Raw genomic sequence first — 21,938 nt, forward strand, 5'->3', positions numbered from 1 at the left:
TGCTTGAAAATGCAGAGTTTCAAACTTAGGAGAAAAGAGGGCTTTCACGGCTGTGTTTCTCTTTTTTTTTCTTTTTTGCTAATCCTCGCCCAAGGATATTGTTCCATTGATTTTTAGGGAGTGTGAAAGAGAGAGGGAAAGACAGAGAGAAACATCGATGTGAGAGAAACACATCGATTGGTTGCCTCCTGCGCGAGCCCAGACCAGGGCCTGGGGTCGGGGAGGAACCTGCAACCGAGGTGCTTGCCCTTGACCGGAATCGAACCCGGGACCCTTTGGTCCGCAGGCACAGCCGTGTTTTTCTCTCTCTGAAAAACATATTGCCAAAGACAGACCTCTGGAGCTTCTAAGGCTTATGCAGCCAGTTAAACTCCCTGTGTCCAAGTTTCTTTACCATGGGGGGGGGGGGGGGGGGGGATGAGATAACAATCATACACAACCTCTTCGTTATTTATTTTAAATTCTAATCCCTACAGCACAAATCACGCGCGCTGGCCTCCCCATCCCTTTGCAACATCACGGAAACGCTTCATCCTGTCCGCTCACCCCGGTGCCACGGGGCTAGCATGGAGGCCCTGAAACCTAAACCGACGGCTGAAGCTGACAGAGCACGCAGGACGGGGCTGAGAGGCGACGGGCAGAGCGGCTCACGTCTAACACGCAGACCACAGGAGACAGCCGTGCGCTTTTCACACCGTGGCAGCAGATTCAACCTCTTGGCCCCGTGAAAGCCAAGTCATGTGAATCTATTTCACCAAAAAAGAAAAAAAGGGGGAAATGAGGGAAAGAAAAGAAGAGGGACAGACTTCCTGTCTTCCGATTGAAGGTGTACGCACTCAGTCCTCCGATCTGGATGCGCCTTGGATCACGCGGCTGACAGCCTCGGAGGCTAAGCACTATGGGCTGCTGCACAGAGGGGGCCGGCCGGATGGAAACCTCCTTCTGACAGCCCGATAATGACGAGCACGCTGCAGGCCAATGCCCGTCACTCACCACCATCGCCAACCTGCTCCGACCGCTGCGCAGCGACTAAGCGGAGGGTCAGAGGTGAAGCTCCGAGAAGCCGGCAACGGAGGGCAACTGTCATGCACGGCTGCCTCCTGCGCGGCGGCGAGGAGTGGCTGTCTCCTCCGGAACATGCAGAGCCTCCTCCTTCTGTCCGGGCGGAGACGCGTCTGAAGGTCCTAAATGAGACCACTGCCAATTCACGAGGCTCCACACCGACAGCCTGCCATTCAAGCTGTCTCCGATTTGACGTTTCTTTCCCTATTTCAAGTCACAAATGCATGCAAAGTATACCGTTAAGCATCAGGCTTCAGCCGTGCTTTTAAGCATGCCATGTTTTAGACGCCTAGGTAGCCACAGACACGTACACAATCTCCGATCCTGAAGAAGGGAAAGAGAATGTGAAATTTGTTTATTCCTCTTGTAGGGAGTTTCTAATCTAAGTGTACAATTAAAAATGGCACCGAAGAATCCAGGCGTCCGTTTTACAGGAATGTTCATAAGTGTGTACAATAAAAAAAAAATAATCGAAAAAAATAAATCATTTCATCTTAATATTATCATCTTACTATGACAGCATGTGAATATAACTGTATATATAATTTCATTTCATGAAAGCGGTATAATTTTTAGTACACAGTGACTTATCAAAACATTTTTTGTTTTGGTCTGCTCACAAAAGAGGCAGAGTTTAGCACATGACATAAACACACCCATCTGTAATTCTAAGTGTGAGATCTTATGCCTTCTGTATGAAGTGGATGCCCGTGGCCCCACTCAGATGTGTGTATTAACATATATTGACAAAGAGATTTCCCCCTGATCTTGATTGGGTAACCAGGAATGGCTCCCCTTCTTTAGAAGCCGTTATGATTGTCTCTAAAAGTGACTGGCGTGGAGCCAGAATTAAGTTGGACAGATCTTCTTATAGCCTTTTCACCAACAATGGGCTTTCCGGCCACAAATAGAGCCGTAAGTAGCCCTCATCAGAGGCAGCCTTTAGTGGCATGAACTTGAAAACGACCCTTATAGAAAGGTGATGGGCGACATCGACTGCAGCACTAAAGTCATTCCTTAAGCCCTGATCACTATCACTTCCTTAAGTAAGTCTGGGGAGCGAAGATAACCTGCCAACGCTAAGGAACAAGAGAGACTGAGACACACCATGATTAAAGCTTGTACAGAGGTCAACTAATTGTCCTGCGTGCGAGCAAAAAGAGCTCAGCTAGTGTCTGACACAGAGCCACGGGGAACCACACGGAAGCTATTTTACGTGACCTATGAGCACGCATCCATCTCCCACTGGCCTGCTTCTCTTTCCTGAGGGGTCATTTTAGGGGGAAATTCCTCACTTCTTATTCAGGCATCCACGGGGCACAAAATCGCAGAGGCCGAATTCAGGGGCAGGGACCTCTTCCCGCAGGCCCTTCACTTGAGACCTGGGCAGTACCTCAAAGTTCAATGTGGACGGACAGAGGGCAAATGAAAAGAAGAACTTCTTCGGCCAGCACGGAGTCCTCTGATGGCACTCAGAACAAAAATTTAGATCGCAGATTCATAATGAGTCACAGAAGTAAACCAAGAATCTAGAAGAGGCGGATCTCTGAACAGACTGACGGGGACCAAAGCCCAATGCTCGATTTATTAAAATGTCAGCACGGTCTCTACTATGGGAAAAAGAGGGTGTCGTACCCAAATCTGTTGTCAGCCCCATAGTCGGAGGGCTGGGCCAAATTCCCTCCTCCGGCCTTTCTGCTCTGTGACTTTGCCTAAAGGGCTCCCCACTTCCTCCTTCCAAGCAGATGACACACAGAAGTTGGCTGGACATTAAACTGTGGTCATAAAACCCACCATTTACTTTCCATCTTCAAATGTCTTCTGGGGGTGGGCATGGCCGTTGGCAGGAATAAGGCAGGCAGACGATTCTCGGGTTTGAGAAAGTGAGCAGGTCAGTTTTCCCATGAAGAGGAAGGGCTAGACCTCATCTCCTATCTCCCTAACCAGAACATAGTAGATTCTCAATAAATGTCTGAGGAATGAATCAATAAATAAATTCCTCAAGAGTCCTTGACAATCAATAAATTGAATTCCTCGATACTCTACCATTCTGAACTGGGATGATGGACAAAGGAATACACCAAAATGGCACTTTCTTAGAGACAAATGCAGTTGATTCATACGTGATCCATTTTCCTCATTCACCCACTATCACTCCCCGCCCACTTTTCCACATAGCCCAAATGTCAATATCTACAAGGTTCTTTCATTAAATATATGTGATTCAGCAAGAATATAATAAAAACTAGAGGCCTGGTGCACAAAATTCATGCACGGGTGCAGTCCCTAGGCCTGGCTGGTGATCAAAGCGCGAGCGTCTGGTGTGGAAGGGCAGGTCCCACCTGACCTCTGGGCCCTGGGCAGCACCTGGGCCCCCAGGCCCCCACAGGCCCCCTCTGCCTGAGTCATTGGGCCCCCGCCCAGGTCCCTCAGCATCTGGGAGCTGGGCGGCAGCCCTGTTCCACGCCACCATCGATGGTCGCCATCTGCAGGGCAATTGGGCTCCTGCCTGGCTCCCTTAGTACCTGGGAGCCAGGCGGCGGCCCTGCCCCTCACTGCTACCGCTGGTCACCGTCTGCAGGGCAATCGGCAGGGCGAGCGGGCCCTGCTGGCACCCACCTTGTCCTGGCGCCGCCCGCTCACCTGCTCCACCATCCCACCGCAGTCCCGCTCTCGTCAGGGCCCATGGGGGCCAGCAGCACCTCCACTGCTGCCTGCTGCCAGCCTAGGTTGCCGAAGCCCACCATGTTCCGCGCCACCCCCTGGTGATCAGCGTACGTCATAGCGAGCAGTAGAACTCCCGGTCAAATTCCCGGTGGAGAGGACAATTTGCATATTAGGCTTTTATTATGTAGGATGTTATTGCTGGATTCGGCAGCATTCACAAGCAATCAAATTAGTGGCTCCTGCTGGTTCAACGCTCCACAGATCAGGAGAGGAGCAGAACTCCCACACGCGGTATCTGTTCTAGGCGCTGACAGCAGCCAAGGGTCCCCTCAGACCTGGACCGAGGTGGCTCTCCCTCCTCTTACGGGGTGCCTTTCGGTTGGGTCCTCAGGGGCATAATGACACAGCATCCAATTGTGTTTATCTTTCCTCCGTAAATGAAAGCAAAAGCCACATGCTTAGAGCTTAAATAATCTTAGACGCATTGCTACCTGCTCACGGTTGGGGGGGGCAGGGAACAAAGCTGACTGGAGGGATTGCTCTTCTCTGTGTCTGATTCTGCAGGGCGAGATGCTTCCCTGAAGGCCCTAACGCTTGAAGATCATTAGTCTGCAAGTCTGAGCTAACCCAGGCAGGTGGCCCTGTTTTCCCCCCCTCTCGGCTGAGCAAGAGCCAGACACACTCACCTTGCCATATTCATTGTGCACCCAACTGTTCAGCGCCAGGGGTACCAGTTGCCTCCAGGTCATGAAATAATACTAAAAACTTGATAATCATTCATTGATTTAGTTTTCAGCATACTATATCATTTGAATCCAATGGGAGCATAAAGAGCTATTTGTGAGGTCAACCACGGTACAGACAGAGGCTGACACGCTATTGATGGCGAGGTGGAGAGAAATTGCTAAATACAGCAGATCGATACCTCGTTTCACTGTTACAGCCTTCTGCAGACATAAAATATCTATCTTTACAGCTACAAAAATAATAATAATGAAAGTGGGAGATAAATGCTTCCCTGAAGGTAAACTATTTGATTAGCTGAGGGCAAAGGTGACAGCAGCAGTTACACTAAAGTAACTTTATAGTCTTAAATAAAAACAGGAGGAAGAGCAGGAGATGGAATGGCCAGAGGAGTCGGGCCACTTGGGCGGCTCGGGAAAAACTCTTCTGAAACGCACAGCGCTCGCTGGCTAAAGGACCGCCGAAAGCTAAGGCTTTCTGGTGGTCTGCCTTACATATACATACACAAAACACTTCAAACAAAAGGCCTTCTATTGTTGATGGAGAGCAAATCAAGAGTTGAGGGTAGGCCGGCCAGCGTGGCTCAGTGGTTGAGCGTCGACCTGTGAACCAGGAGGTCAAACTTCGATTCCCGGTCAGGGCACATGCCCGGGTTGCGGGCTCGATCCTCAGCGTGTGGCATGCAGGAGGCAGCCAATCCATGATTCTCTCTCATTGTCGATGTTCCTATCTCTCTCTCCCTCCTCTCCCTTCTCTGAAATAAAAAGAATAAAAAAATAAAAAAATTTAAAAACAATTGAGGGTAAATAAATGCTCTGTGAAGTAAAAACAAAAAACACAACTTTCAGTCTCTATGTGCTACCATTTGCCAAGAAATGTTATGAGTCAACCATATCATACCCTGGTGGATATGATGTCCTTCAGTGAATGCTGTTCTAAAAGAGAATATTTAACAATTACACAGAATACTATTATCACTCTGCATTGGGATTAAAAACAACCTGTTATCAGCGCTGGCCTGGGTGGCTCAGTTGGTACGTGCCCTTGACCGGAATCAAGTCCGCAACCCTTCAGTTTGAGGGCCGACACTCTATCCAGTGAACTAAAGCGGGCAGAGCCATATTTAAAAAAATAATAACAATTTCTGCTCCAAAGACCTTGATCGTTTCTATATTGGGGAACGGGGCTGGTGGAGTGGTGGATAAGACACTAGTAAAAGCTTTCTATTGTACATCATTTTTATATCTATATATCATGTTGACTGTTCAAAATTCTCTTACATTCATTATCTTTTGACATCTCAGCTGAAGCAGGGAGGGGAGCTCATTTTACGATTGAAGAAACAAGAGAGAGATTGAGGGACTCTTAGCAGAGATGACCGAGGTAACGACAGATAGAATCCGAGAAGCCAGCCTCCCAACTACAGCAAAGGGTCCCTTCGAGACAGCAGCTGCTATCTCTAGTGAAGAGCCATGGAAACAAACAAACAAAACAACAGTGAGCAAAAACAGGCTCCTAGAAACACAGGACAACCTGATGGTTGCCAGAGGAGGGCGGGTGGAGGGATGAGTGACAAGGCGAAGGGGAATACAGTCACTGACAGTGTGGTAACGTGGCCTGGTGACAGATGAGTACTAGACGGAGTGTGCAGATTACCTGGTAAGATATGTAAATGTCGAACCACTATGCTGTGCATTGAAACTAATAAAATACTGTATGCCAACTATACTTTAATAACTTTTTTAAAAAGCGTAGAAGTCTACACAACACGATGAAAAGTGTTGGAGTTGGTTAATTCCTGTGTGGGGTGGGTGGGCAGGTGGGTGGGTGGGGGTGTGATGGGTGGGGTTGACATTGAAAGGTATCATTAAACTCTGACCATTAGAATGGTGTGTCAAGAATAACAAACAAAAGGAACAGAATAAAAAGCATATCTGAGTATTCTGACATTCAAATTAGTCAGTAAATGTAGTGGGAATAACGGGTTAACCATTTGGGAAGAACAAGATAGATAACTACTCCATATCATACTAAAATCCTAGATGCATTAAAGAACTATATGAAAAAAATTAAAACATAAAATAACTGCAAGGACATACAGGTGGCCATTAATTGGATATGTAGGTGGGAAAATTTCCCCCATATAGACACAAAGGAAAACTTTTGAATAACAAAATCCAAAAAGTAGAAGTCAAGCAATAAACAAACTAGGAAAAATATTTCCATCACATGATTAATAAATAATATCCCTAGTCTAGGAAGTATTCTTATAAATCAACAAGAAAAAATAAATATATATTAGTAAAATGAACAAAGGAACTATAGTGGAACTATATTTGGCCAATAAACACGATAGGAGGGAATTCAACCATACATTTAATAATTAAGAAAATACAAATTCACTCAGCAATGAGCTCCTACAGCATTGCTTCCGTACTGGCAAATATTTTCATGTTATAATGACTCGCAGAGCAGAGCAGAAACCGGCATCACTGTCTGGGTGGCATTGGACAATGCAAACCAAAATCTTTACAAATGTTAACCCAGGGGTCCTCAAACTACGGCCCGCGGGCCACATGCAAATACAAATATTGTATTTGTTCCCGTTTTGTTTTTTTACTTCAAAATAAGATATGTGCAGTGTGCATAGGAATTTGTTCATAGTTTTTTTTTAAACTATAGTCCGGCCCTCCAACGGTCTGAGGGACAGTGAACTGGCCCCCTGTTTAAAAAGTTTGAGGACCCCTGTGTTAATCTGACAATCCACCTTCTTCTTATGACCCTATGGAAAATACCAGAGATCTGCACAGAGATTTATGTGCAAGAATGATCACCGAAGGATAATTTGATTGATTGATTTTTTTAAATTGATTTTTTTTACAGAGAGGAAAGGAGAGGGATAGAGAGATATAAACATCCTTGACAGAGAAACATCATGGATTGGCTGCCTCCTGCACACCCCCTACTAGGGATCAAGCCCACAACCCGGGCATGTGCCCTGAATAGGAAATGAACCGGTGACCTATTGGTTCATGGGTCAGCGCTCAACCACTCAGCCACACCGGCCAGGCTGAAGGATAATTTATAATAGCAAAAAAAAAAAAAAAATCCAAATGATGAGATACCATATAATTGTAATGACATGGAAAATATTCACAATAAAGAGCCAAGTACAAAATAGGCACATTATGATTCCTATTGTTTAAAAATACATCTTATATAAATATGTGTCCATATATTTTATATGAAATTGGGATCATACTGCATATATTGTACATATAATAGGCATAATAATATTTTAAGAAATACACCAGTGTGTATACTAAGTAACACAGTGGTTATCCCTGGAGGATTACAGGAGACCTTTTAAATTCCTGTTTGGGGTTTTTTTCTATATTTTTAAATTTTTCTAAAATAATAAATAATTATGTAATCAGAAAAATATTTTAAAGAAGGAATTCTTCACTATCTTATATGCCATACACATTGTGGTCATACATTTACAAAGTTGTCTTTCATAAGTCACATGTGAAAATAATAAAATAATTTCATTGCCTCTAGCCACATCCATGGCAATAATAGTAGCTAATGACTATAGCGCACTTATATATGCCAATAACTATCATTACTTAATATTCTTAATACCAAAATAATTCTTAATGCTAGAATTCTAGTATTAATATACTTAATACCAGAATACTAATATATGCACATCACTATTCTAAATGCTTAATATATATTCAATCTCTTAATCTTCACAGTTATTATTATCCCCATTTTACAGATGAAGGTTGAGGCTCAAGGACATCAGGTGACCTGCCCAAGATCTACCAGCCAGTAAGTAAAAGGTGTGGAGGTAAAAAAAAAAAAAAAAAAGGCAACCTGGCTCCAAAATCCATGCTCTTCACCAGGACAGGCTCCAGTCTCTCCTGACAAACTATACTCTAAAACAACAAGACTAATTATACTATACACACCAGGACATAAACAAGCAAATAAACACCATCCCCTTCCTTCAAAGTGGTCTCCATGGGAAACTCTATAGAGACCCAAAGATCTGGTCACTGATCAAACACTTTGACACATCTTTCCTTTGTCTCCAGGGGGCAGTAAACAAGCCTCCTGTGAGGGGGGGGGAGGGAAATTTGGTCTTTTTCAAACAGCTAGCAATCATTCACACACAAGTCTGAAAGTGTGATTAAACTGCACAACTCTGCATTTGGTAATAAGGCAAGAAAAGCCGAGGACCTGATTTTAATCTTGTGCCCATAAGTGGCATCCACTCCCAGGAACTGCATTCACAAGTGGATCTGAACATTGACCATGCTGCGTTCTTGTAATTATTTGTCCGTAGGCCTATCTCCCTGCTGAGCTGAGGTCCTCAATGGCAAAGACTGTATCTGACTCATCCTTGAGTCTCCAGCCCCGACCACAATTCCGGCACACAGAGGACTAATTTCTGAATGAACTCTTTTGAGAAGGCCACGCGAATGCTTTAAGCAATGACAATATATTAGAATAAAAAAAAATATATGTATGTTGCCAAGGGCCTTCTGAGTCTGTGTACAAATAAACATATAATGTATGTGGGGACTATACTGAAGAAAAATGGAAATTTTAAGGAATAATTCCTAAAATTCTAAGTATTAAAGAAGATAGAACTCGGGTTTGAATAGGTCTTCCTGTAATTATAATAATATGTAGCTGTAGTCATTTCTCACAAAACACAAGGGCGTGGTGGGGGGGGAGTAGATATGCCTCATTGTCTCAAAAGCAATCTACCGAACCAAGGATGCAGAAATGACCATAAACTTTCTCAGGCAATGACGCAAACGCCCATCTGCTGCGCCGAAGCCACCAGGCCGCATCCCGCCTACGGGTTCAATCGACAAAGCGCAACCTGGCGCCTGAAATATAAATCAAAGCACCTCGCATCCTCGAGGACGTATTGACATTTGCTACCTGCAAATGTCTACTGTGGGCAAGAAGGGCCTGTTTTTATTTACAGCACGAGCCGCGGACGGAATGTCAAACAAGATGCTTAATAAATCCAGGGGCCCATAAAACACCCGCATAACTCAGGCAGCGAGGCAGCCGCTCGCTCCTTAATTAAGTGGGTGATGTTCTGTTTAAAACAAAAAGACAACCCTGGGCTATCGCCGAGATGAAGTGCTCCGTGTGGCGAGGGGAGCGCCGCCCGTTTCCGGGGCAGAGGCTTTCAATCATGAAAAATAAACCGCCTCACGGTCTGTATTCAATAGTCAGTAGACAGGCAGGACGCAGACTGATTTGGGTGAGCGCATTCTCAGTTATAACAAGTAATTTTACAGAGGATTAGTATCTTGATGGTCTGATCAATATGAGGCCCGGCTGCTATTACAGATGAAGAGAAAATTGCCCCTCTGGTAATAAAGTGTGCGTGTCTTCGTTCCCCTTCATTTGCCGAGTCCATTACGGTAATGGCTCCGGCATTAACAGCTGGGACAACTTAAGCAGCAGCGGGCTGATGAATTTAAAAGCTGGCCGCACCGGCCACCGGGCCCCGTCCCTGCCTTTCGGTTTGCATGGGCGACGCCTCTGCCAGGCCAGCTCCAATCCCGGGATCCTGTTTTAGGAGAACAATGACTACGCTGTCCCAATTATTGTCTCATTAATAGTGTCGCCAGCCAATACCGCGACTAACACAGAAATCGCTCGCAGCGTATTGGCTGCTGATTCGGCGAAAAACAGGCACGCTGTTTACCTAAACAACACGAGTGACATGACAACGGGCCAGAGTTCACGCACGCTGCCACGCTGGCATTTGTTTGCCGGGTGCTATTCCCAAGCAAAACAACGCAGAATGTTCATGCTGATGACAGTAAAAAAAAAAAAAAGAAAGAAAGAAAAATTAATTCATCAGCAAAATTTTCCATCTCTATTTTCAAAACATGGCCAACTGGAAAACAGTGAGATGATGGACGCTGCACTTGGAAACAGAAAATCCATATGAGGACGGCCTCGGGACGTGAATCACGCCCAATTCTGCGGAGGGATCTAGGGGGCCCATCAGCCCACGCTGTATTATTATTGCAGAAATGCCGGCCCTGGAGGCTGGGCCTCGGGTGAGCCCCTCACTTACTGACGGTGGCCACGGGCAGGCGTGGGGCTGACGCGGAAATCAGAGCTCTGAATGCTCTGACCACAAGCAGTTAGGCGCATACTCGTGCCCTGGGAATGCATCTCCTTTTCAGACCAGATGCAACCTGATGGGGTCCTCCGCATCGAGGTTTCCATCTGGTTTCTACCGGCCGTGGAGGTCTCCACCGCCACTTGTCCACATGGCAGCTCCTTGACACGGAGGACGGCACGGTCGCTTTGCAGGCAGGTCGTTCCCAAAACGACAGGGCGCGTAAGTGATGGCATGGCAACGGGACAGGTGCGTGGAGCATAAACAGAAATGCAAGCCCACAGCCCCGACGCAAGGTTCGGCTTTCAGACGTACGTGGGCCGTGAGCAGAAGCCCTGCGCCAGGGACAAATGTTTGGATGCAGGTTCCTAGCTACGCAAATCCTGGTCCCCTCAATGCGCCCTGACCCGGCCCAACTGTCCCCAAGAGTCCTCCCGGCTTGCATCGGAAAATCAACTGGTGAGAAAACGCTGTAAAATGTTACAGAATCGGTTTGTAGAACATAAGGTTTGAGTGAATGGATTTCACAGAACTCTAAATTCTCCTCTAAACAGTGCCTTATTTTTTTTTAAATATATTTTAATTGATTTCAGAGAGGAAGGCAGAGGGAGAGAGAGAAAGAAACATCCATGATGAGAGAGAAGCATGGATCGGCTGCCTCCAGCACACCCACTACTGGGGATCGAGCCCGCAACCCAGATATGTGCCCTGACCGGGAATCGAACCGTCACCTCTTGGTTTGTAGGTCAATGCTCAACCACTGAGCCACACTGGCCGGGCAACAGTGCCTTATTTTAAGGTTCCAAAAGTACCATCTATATATATCTATATCTATATGTATATATATAAAATAGGGAGATATGCTAATTAACCAGGATGTAACGGGTCAACCTCACAGGAGGAGGTTGCGCATGCAGCGCGGGGGGCGGGGCAGCAGGGGCCTCTGGACGCCTGCGCTGGGGGAGGGCCTGATCAGCTGTTTCAAGGGCCTGAGAGGCAGTGGGCGGCGCCACGTGATTTCGAATTGTGCGCTGGGCTCCCAGTGTCTACTACAGAGGTCTTCCCTTCTAGAAGTCAAAGTCACCCTTTAAATATAAATTTGCCAAGAAATCTACCATAATAAACTAACAACCACAAAGTACACCAAACCTGAAGGGGAAACCGGCCGTTGAAATTTGAAAGAGAACAGTAGGAAACAGTTGTTGACCGTTGCTAACGCATGTGTTAAAGAGCAGAGTCTTGTGTCTCGAAATGAATACGGTGTTGATGTGGAATGTGAAGTCACTGACAACCCGTAGAGTTATTTAACCAGTTTCCATTATTCCTCTCAGGTTCCAGGTCCATCTAGTTACGAAACCTAATGACAAGTAACAGGTGATGCTCATGATTCATTCGCTTGATGAATACGGAAGGTTGACTCTGGGCCTGGCACCATGTTCATCTAAGTGCTGGGGACAGAATGGTGAAGATCAAAACCAAAAAGATGTGGGTCCCTACTTTCTTGAAGCAAACGGCCTTGGAGCTACACGCAGCCACAATAAATCCTCTGATCCAGGGAGCCAGTGTGATGCTACTAAGAGTTCACATGTAACATGTACCAGACGCTGGAGGCTCTCAACCATTCCATCTTTCTTCAACAGATAAACGTCTCTTCCGCGCGAGACACTCACCAGGTATACTGGAGAGATGGAAGGATTAAAGAGACACGTGCTGCCTTCAACGAACCCCAGGGTTGTTTCAAGTGCCTAAGTGTTAAACGTGTTAAATAAGTGTCTAAGACTTTTCCCAAGTGGCAAATTTCATGTGTAAAACCAACAAGACGATTAAGAAAGAGATCTAGCCCTACCCGGTTTGGCTCAGTGGATAGAGCATCGGCCTGCAGACTGAAGGGTCCCAGGTTCAATTCCAGTCAAAGGCACTTGCCCGGGTTGCAGGCTCCTCCCCAGTAGAGGGCGTGCAAGAGGCAGCTGATTAATGATTCTCATCATTGATGTTTCTCTCTCCCCCTCTCCCTTCCTCTCAGAAATCAATAAAAAAAAAATATTTTAAAAAAAGAGATCTGGAAATCATAGAAAGTAGCAAGAACTTACTGTTACTCATTCATTTAATTAATTTTCAGTGAAGGTTTTTAAAGTGATTTGGAAGCTAGGAACAAATTAACCCTTCTGTCTAGAAGAGACAATCAAAACTACTAAATGGTGATTAAAGCCTGACCCACACCTTGAAAGAGATGTCAAGAACAAGATCAAGATAAACTTGGGGGAGAGGGGACAGAGTAGAATCTGTCAGGGCAAGTTTTAATTTTCTTAAATCCGCTGATCATTGGCCCATCATCAAAAATGCCCTAGATTTAGTTTCCTAAATTACCATCAGCCAAATGGGTGAAATAATCCAGAATAATCCAGGTGGAAGGTAGAGACCAAAAGAACCTTCTCAGGACCTCACTAAAAGGCCAAAATGCAAAAAATAAAATTGAAAAATGAGGTAAAAAAATGCAGTGAGTACATACATAAATAGCAAACTTCCTTTTACTGAGTTATAAGTTTTATAACTTATTAAACCTAACAACATTTATCTTTTTAAATGATATGAAGGCAGCGGTCGCCAAAAAACAGAAAACTTTATTAATGGTTTTTTATTTGAAACAGCAAGTTTATCTATTCTGGACTCTGAGCTAATCCATGTGTGACTAAATCTAAAAGCATTAACTCTTGGATGCTTATCACCTGGTGATGTCGGTGCCAATAAAGGTACCAGATTTAGCACAAGCCAGATGATTCAACACAGCGCCCACTAACACATCCTGGTTACTTAATATCTTCAGCTGATGGCCCTCGGGTATTGTTCTTGATTTAGATCTATTATTCAAACTTAACTTTGTTATTATAAAAATGTTTGCTATTAGAAATCTTTATTTTGTATAGCCCAATGTTATAAAAACACTCCTCTGAAAAATGTTGATCAATGTTTTGAAATGGTCACTAAGGCCTATAAAATCTATATATATAAAAGCCTAATAAACAAATTGTCCTCTCGGGAGTTCAACCGGGAGTTCGATCGCTCAATATGACGTGCACTGACCACCAGGGGGCGGTGCGGGATGAAGGAAGGCCCTGGCCAGCAGCTGGAAAGCCCCCAATTGGCCCTGATTGCCAGCAAGGCCTAGGGACCCTACCTGAGCATGAATTTCGTGCACTGGGCCTCTAATTTTCATATAAGAAACTACTGAAGATGTTTAAGAATACTTTTCTTTGGACGAGTATTACAATGATCACCGCAGCATTGAAAACATTCTAGTTAGGCAAGGTGGGGTTTGCCCTGTTGTTAATACTTCTTGTACTTGGATAAAACCCCTCCGATAAAATAAAGTTAGAACTAAATATAACCCAGGCCCTGCTCTTAAAGAAACATGATGACAACACAGGGTTCCTGTGTTCTGGTGCGCTTGTTGCTCAGATGTGGCCTAAGGCTCCTCAGGAAAGAACAAACTACATATTTTCCTTTCTACCTGGGGCATGATATACCAGGAATGAGCCCTCCTGGCCTCAGGGACTAACAATGGCACGAAATACTCAAAATGAGTCACCTGATAATAGAGGGCCAGTGATGTTTTTAATAACTGACCAGTGCTGTTTTCTGATCATTGCTTTCAAGGAAAGAGCTTGATTAAAAGAGGGAAAACATAAACAATAATATAATGGAGCCACTTCTAAAATGGAGCCAGGGCTGTCAAGCCAGGGGAACTGCCTTTCAAGTAATGTTAAAAAGAGGAATGGGACTCCCTAGTATAATTGCTGGAGTGGTTTCAATTGTGGAGACGATTTGGGGGGGTGGCAGGAGGAACTCCGTAAAATCGACCCTCCCCTACATAACTTGGTTTCTCCCTTTCCTGGGACCCCCTTACTTCTAATATGTTAATCAATTAGTACAGGTACCTGAAAACTTAAATAAAAATGGGGAGCGTTGGGGCGGGGGGCGGTTAAGAGATCAACCGAAGGACTTGTATGCATGCATATAAGCATAACCAATGCTAATTTTTTGTTATGGGGTGAGGCCACAACATTAGTAAAAAAGAAACAGAATTTCCGAAGGATGAGGCCCAGAAATCAGGATTTTAAAAAGATTCCCAGGTGATTCTAATGTGCAGCCAAGGTTGAGAACCACTGGTATAGAGTGAGTGCATACCAATAAGGAAACTACTGTACCAGTCCATTAGAGATGGTAATAGCATAGGCCAAGGTGGAACTGGAAAAATGTGGACAGATTACCAATATATTTAGACAAACAAACAGGACTTGATTTGGGGGATGAGAGAAAGGAAAACACTCAATTCTTCTGGAACTCAAGTCTTCATCTGTAAAACAGGATTGTTGATACTCCATCTGTATACATATCTATCTTGCAATCCGCTGCGGTGAGAATATGAAATAATATAAACAGTGTGAACTCAATGCAAGCCTGACATGTGATAAATGCTATTTTTAAAAATTGCTATTGCAATTATTATTTTCATCCCATGGAACGGCAACTACTAGAGGCTGAACTCCAACCGTAGGTAACGGGATTGTAGTTAAATGTTCCTATCTGCTGTGCTGAAAACAGAACGTATCCGTGGTCCACTGAAGACAACTGTTCCAAAAAACATATCTGACCTCACTCCTCCGAAATTATTACCAAAGAGAAAGGCACAGCGGGTACCATCACAGTCATCTGGGAGTCCGGTAAACTGAGGCACAAGAGTAGCTACAGATTCACCCAAGGAGGTAGGTGCAGAACAAGCAAATGGATGTCTTCCAATTGTGAGCGGATCCAATAGGACCAGGCCTGCACGAATGTATAACCCACAAGGGCTCTGGTTTCCTTGCTGACAAGGCCCTTTCATGCTTGGCTTCAGACCGCGCGTCTGCTCGCCCTCCAGCCGAGTCCCTCCGGTTCCCTGCCCCTCGCTCCAAGTGCACGAAAGACCCCAGCCTCCGGAGGGCCCCACATACCTTAGCTTCGCGTTCTCGTTCCTCGGGAGACGGGGTTCGCTTCATGCTGCCGCTACAACCTTCTCCGCCACCGCCAGGATTGTACATTCCCTCTCTCTGGACCCCGCCTCCAGCGTGTAGTTCTCTCGGCGTCCTGCTCCCGTCCGCTACCACGCTACCCTAGAGCCGCGAGAACTACCACTCCCAGGCTGCACCGCGGCGGCACCCGCGAGCGCCTTGGGATCTAGAGCACTAGAATTTCCCAGGTCCCACAGCTGGGCTAGCGTAGTTCGAAGCCCTGAGAACTGGCGGGGAAGGAGCTCCAGGAAAACTACATTTCCCAGGAGGCAATGGGGCCTGCCATGTTTTTCCCATGCTCCTCTCGGCCGGCGGCGCTATAGCAACGGTTAGCTAGCCGCGGGGAGAGAGTGGCGGTGAGTACTCTCGGGGAGGAGAGGGCGATAGAGGTGGCCGACTCCCTACCTGCAGCGCGGGCCGGGGTCCTGGGGTCGCTCCACGGCCTGGAGAAGGTCCCGGGGTTCTGCTCGCGTGAAAAAGAGCCTAGCACGAGAAACCCCCACATCGTCAAGGCCTGAGCCACACCCCGCCCATGGCCCCCACGCCCAGCCCCGGTTTGAAAATGTGCAGCCCAGACCTAAACCCTCGCTGAGGGCAGTTGATGCGAATTGCTGGGCTTATCCACGCCTTTAGGATCGCTCACATCCTAAACACAGTTCGCTTATTTGACCTGGGTGTGGAGCTGCTTAGTGCACCCGTAAGCCTCCCGAGTGGCCTATTGTTTAATTATTTGTACTGGTCTGTTTATCGCCTTGTTATCCCATAGCCTGTTACCTGCATAAAGGCGGGGACTTTGCTTAGCATTTTAGTCTCAGTGCTTTATTCATTCAAGAAATATTCGCGGTGGTGTCCACTCGGTGCCAGGCACTGTACCCCACCAAGTGTGAACTAGACAGATACCTGCCTCAAGATGCTCGTTGGTACTTTATTAGGGAAGACGAACTAGAAATGAACCAGTAAAACAAATAAAATAATTTCAGACAGAGATGACTGCTGGAACAGCAATAAACAGTGACTAAATTGGGAGGAAGAGGCATCTAACACAGGATGATGATCGGGGAAGTGGCATTGGAGCTGAGCCCCAGAGGACAAAGAGTCAGCGAAGGCCTTGAGCAAGGCCAGGGTACCTGGATTTGGGGAATCTAAAGGACAACAGGCTGAGAGGAGCATAGTGAGCATGGAGGGAGCATGAGAGGGTGGTGGAGAGGCCTGGCAGCACTGCACGCAGCATCACAATCTCCATAGCATGGGAGGCAGATACTTGTGATTCCTGTGCACTGCGGGATGTTTAGCATCATCTCTGACCTCTAGATGCCAGTAAGAGGTCACTCCCTCTTCCCACTGGTGACAATCAAAAAAGTGGCTAGACCAGCGGTTCTCAACCTGTGGGTCGCGACCCCTTTGGGGGTCGAACGACCCTTTCACAGGGGTCGCCTAAGACCATCGAAAACAAATATATAATTACATATTGTTTTTGTGATTAATCACTATGCTTTAATTATGTTCAATTTGTAACAGTGAAATTAGGGGTCACCACAACATGAGGAACTGCATTAAAGGGTCGGGGCATTAGGAAGGTTGAGAACCACTGGGCTGGACAGTTACTTCTTAGATGTGTGCCATGTGGGCAAATTACCTAAGCCATATCCCCATGTCTTCCTTTGCAGAGTAGGAATCATTCGAGTAACAACCTCACAAGGATAGTGTGAGATCTTTAAGTCATATAAGCAGAGCACTTCGAAGAGTGCCTCACACAGCTCAGGGAGCACTCAATAAATGCTAACACCATCATCAGCCTTATTATTATAAAAGCCGCCATAACTCTCTCATGGAAAAGGTACCCTTTTTACAAATGTCCTGGGTTTAAACTTCTGGGTAATCTGGTTCCTAACGTTGACCTTTTCTGTAGCGCTGTCTGCAAAAGAGCTAGATACCCACCCAGGCAAACGTCCGTTAGCCGTTTGTGTCACAGCAAAATGCAGAGGTTCTCAGCCTTTGATCGGTTATTACAAAAGTTAGGAACCCTCCCGCTAAAAGATACTGCATATACACGTAAGCGTAGGAGATTTTGTCAACCACGTCTGGGTCCACACACCCTGACGCTCCACCAACACCGTTCATTACAACGATTTAGCGAATGTCTGCTGTGTGCCAACTCTGGGCCAGGCTTTAATTATGTTCAATTTGTAACAGTGAAATTAGGGGTCACCACAACATGAGGAACTGTATTAAAGGGTCGCGGCATTAGGAAGGTTGAGAACCACTGGGCTAGACAGTTACTTCTTAGATGTGTGCCATGTGGGCAAGTTACCTAAGCCGCATCCCCGTGTCTTCCTTTGCAGAGTAGGAATCATTCGCGTAACAACCTCACAAGGACAGTGTGAGATCTTTAAGTCATATAAGCAGAGCACTTTGAAGAGTGCCTCGCACAGCTCAGGGAGCACTCAATAAATGCTAACACCATCATCAGCCTTATTATTATAAAAGCCGCCATAACTCTCTCATGGAAAAGGTACCCTTTTTACAAATGTCCTGGGTTTAAACTTCTGGGTAATCTGGTTCCTAACGTTGACCTTTTCTGTAGCGCTGTCTGCAAAAGAGCTAGATACCCACCCAGGCAAACGTCCGTTAGCCGTTTGTGTCACAGCAAAATGCAGAGGTTCTCAGCCTTTGATCGGTTATTACAAAAGTTAGGAACCCTCCCGCTAAAAGATACTGCATATACACGTAAGCGTAGGAGATTTTGTCAACCACGTCTGGGTCCACACACCCTGACGCTCCACCAACACCGTTCATTACAACGATTTAGCGAATGTCTGCTGTGTGCCAACTCTGGGCCAGCCTCTGAGAAGACGGAGGCGAGCAAGACCAAAAAGCTTGCAATTTGCTTGGACTTGACATTCTAGGACCAACATTTTAGAGATTGGGAACCTCTGCCTTAGGGGATCTCCATTGACAATTCACATTTGGCTTTCAGGGTAGATTGAAGTGAAAATATAAGCATACTATACATGGTATGTGAATTGGATCACTCACATCCACATACAAAACTCAGCCATGCGTGCATCTCTGTAAAGAATAGAAACTAAAAAAGCCAGAATTGGCTGGACAGCCTGTATGCTGAAGGAGGAAGCCCTGGGACCTGGGCCTCATAGCAACAAAAACAGGACACAACAAAAACCAACCCAGCTGGTGAATTTACGAAACCTCTTTTGCAAAACTTGGAACTACCCATGCATTTGCACATCAAGCTGAAAATTAACATTCAGGTAATATTGTCATCCCAGGCAAATGTGGTAAATGCTTTTAATTTACCATCTCGCCCTCAGCATAACTCTGTGAGATGGGTATTATTTTCTTCCCATTTTTAAATTAAGGAGCTGAAACTCAGCAAGGTTAGGTGTCTTGACCAGCTACCAAGTAATAGCACAACCATTTGAATCAAGTTCCTGACTTGCGTTTTTTCCAAGATATCTGCTTTCTTTGGGGGACAGGGAAGGGGGAAGAGGGGTGGGGAGGAGGTGTTTCTAAATTTAGGAGAGTTTGTTTTTGTTTCAGATAGAGGAATAAGAAGATGGGAGAAGGAAGAATGATAATCTGACCTCATTTCCTAAGCAAACTACAGGAAATATCCTGTTGAAAGGAACACTGTCGCCATGATTCAATGTAGTATTACTTTTAAAATGGGAGCTTTCATCTTCTTCAAGCTGCACATGTGGGCAATAAGATGTCCATTAAAGTTCTAGTGCCTTATTCATTTTATTTGGTTCATTCCATTGCCTAGTTCATGTTATAACTTGGAAAGATTTTATTTGAATTTTCTTTTTCTCCACAGATAGGCCATGTCTGGTCCAACTGATGAGACTTCAGGAGACCTGCCTGTGAAAGATATAGGTCTGAACCTCTTTGGAGTGGGAGGGTTACAAGGTACGGCCAGCTGTTATTTATTACAGTTATGAACTTTGATCAGTAACTTCTTTACTTTTAATTTAAAGTATTTTTGATATTTATACAAACCAAGCCATTTAAGTAACTGTATAGCTCTTGATTGGACTAAACGAGAGGATGGAGTGTTTAGAACAACATATGGTATTTTACTGCATGCATCAATTATCAACAGCTCATAGAAAATGTAAAATCCCCCTCTGTTCTGATAAAGAATTGTTATAAATCATCTTTTTAAAATTCCACACATCAGTAGAAACTACAGAGAGTATCAAGCCTCCAACCTGAATTGCCTGGCTTCAATCACATTCGCCATTAAAACGTTTCTTTACATTTACATTTTATATGGGAGGAAATGCCATATTTAAAAATGTTTTGTCTTTCAAGTAGAGTATCTCAAAATGGTTTGTTTACCCACGTGATATTGACTTTAATTTATCAAATTAATATACATTGAACGTTTTCTTTATCCTTTTATATCTTAGTGGTTGCGGTAGAGCTAAAAAGCACTTTCAAAATAAGAAGTGAAAGCATAGCTTTAAGGAATGTTGAGCTGTGTTTTTCTTTGTGCGGACGGTGTGTCAGCCACACAGTCATACCACTGCATTGGTCACTGAGAGACTGTGACATCAAATATATCCCATGAAGGCATGTTCACACACCTGTTCATCAGAAGAGTGCCAGTGGTCACCTTGAACTACCACCGAAAGGTGGTCAACACATTGTTCATTGAAAAAGATAAATTGGATTATACGGTTTTTATTGTTAAAAGTAAAACATGTATAAGCTTTGCTTTAGATTTTTGGCAGAGTGCCAGCGATTCAAATGCAAATAAATTTTAAGTGTGCAAAGCTCTGTATTGGGATTTGATGCCCTAATTCAATTCCTGCCCTCAGTTTTCCACCAGAGGGCTTTAATCTTTGTCCATTTGTTCTTTGTTTCTTTTGGAGGATTGCTGAAAATCGACCGACTTCACAGTGATATGGAAAGTACCAAACTTAAGCATATGTAAAAAATATCATATACACATGCTGAAAGGTATAAAAGTTCTTTAAAAATATTTAAGATAGATTATAAATAATTTGTGAAGGGTTTCTTTTTTGGTCTTTCAAATTTTATATAGTTTATTTTCTATAACCCAGCACCCGTGGCTCAGAAAAATATCTTGATCATGTTATGTTCACCAGATTATTGTAAAAACTCTTTGTAAAAAAACCAACAAAAAATGTCTAGTTTAGTTTTTTCAACATTCAGTATATAAGTCGAAAATCCTTTATTGAATCAGAGTTCCAGCTTACATCTTAAAGAATGGTTATTAGAATCCTTTTTTGAGTGGATATTATTATTGTTCCTATCCTTTAATATTGCATATAAAGTATTAATAGCAAAGGCTTTTATTCTGACCTCCGATCAGTGATGTGAACAATGCTATAATATTTTCAAAAGCAGTCTTAATTGGGTCACAAAGGGAAAAATCTGAGATGAGTGCATCTGATCTCATATTAATGTCAACAGTTACCATGCTTAGAGACTAGTTTAAGTGATCCCACTATGAATGATCTTGGCATTTTTGCAGAAACTTCAGCAACACGGACGATGAAGTCTCACCAGGTCATCGTGTCACGGATCAGTCGTGAGGAACTGGAAGACAGATTTTTGCGTTTGCACGATGAGAACATGTTACTTAAACAGCATGCCCGCAAGCAAGAGGATAAAATTAAAAGGTTATGATAAAAAGCTTTGAGCTTTTTTTTCCTGACTGTAAAGTTTTGGAGGATTTGCTTTTTTATAAACTTAATTGAAAACTCCACCTTGAATCCTTTTTGTAGCCAGGCAGGTTGTAAATAAATACAATTTTTCAAAAATGGAAACTCTTAAAAACTATAAGAATAAACCAAGAGGATTATAAGTGTTTATTATGCCCGAAGTTGCTGTTTGAAAGGGAGAGCTCCTAGCTAAGTGTGCCATGCGTGTATCATATCTATAAATAACTTCGGGTTTCATATTTATAGTTTAATAAGCAAATGGCCAAAGCATCTGTTTTTTTAAACGTCTTGATTTTAAAATGAAAGTTTTAAAAAGTAATTAGCTATTTTAACTTGTTAAAATGCATGTGTCCTTAAACTTTCGGGTTTACTAATGAAAACATCACTTCAGTATCTGGAACACATTTAACTTCGCTTGAGTTAGTCTAGAGCAGTGGTTCTCAACCTTCCTAATGCCGCGACCCTTTAATACAGTTCCTCATGTTGTGGTGACCCCCAATGTCATTGTTACAAATTGAACATAATGAAAGCATAGTG

The 21,938-nt window shown here is 44.4% G+C and overlaps 2 protein-coding genes across 5 annotated transcripts in view; one reads left to right on the plus strand and one right to left on the minus strand.

The window, feature by feature from the left end:
* FTO (fat mass and obesity associated) overlaps positions 1 to 15,792 on the minus strand; it is a 264,978-nt gene extending 249,186 nt beyond the window's left edge. Inside the window, exon 1 of one of the 2 annotated variants that reach the window (XM_014528433.1) lies at positions 15,634 to 15,792. In XM_014528433.1, coding sequence (XP_014383919.1) covers positions 15,634 to 15,720 — 87 coding nt within the window. In that variant the 5' untranslated portion in view covers positions 15,721 to 15,792. The remainder of the gene's footprint in view (positions 1 to 15,633) is intronic. The other variant, XM_014528432.1, reaches the window with a different exon arrangement.
* Positions 15,793 to 15,988: 196 nt separating this feature from the next.
* RPGRIP1L (RPGRIP1-like) overlaps positions 15,989 to 21,938 on the plus strand; it is a 78,514-nt gene continuing 72,564 nt past the window's right edge. For 2 of the 3 annotated variants that reach the window (XM_014528423.1, XM_005880295.2), the window contains exons 1-3: positions 15,989 to 16,046; positions 19,526 to 19,617; positions 21,212 to 21,359. In XM_014528423.1, coding sequence (XP_014383909.1) covers positions 19,533 to 19,617; positions 21,212 to 21,359 — 233 coding nt within the window. In that variant the 5' untranslated portion in view covers positions 15,989 to 16,046; positions 19,526 to 19,532. Of the gene's footprint in view, positions 16,047 to 19,525; positions 19,618 to 20,585; positions 20,674 to 21,211; positions 21,360 to 21,938 lie in introns of those variants that run through there. The other variant, XM_014528424.1, reaches the window with a different exon arrangement.

This window comes from Myotis brandtii, unplaced genomic scaffold, assembly GCF_000412655.1.
Source record: "Myotis brandtii unplaced genomic scaffold, ASM41265v1 scaffold633, whole genome shotgun sequence".
Classification (NCBI taxonomy): Eukaryota; Metazoa; Chordata; class Mammalia; order Chiroptera; family Vespertilionidae; genus Myotis; species Myotis brandtii.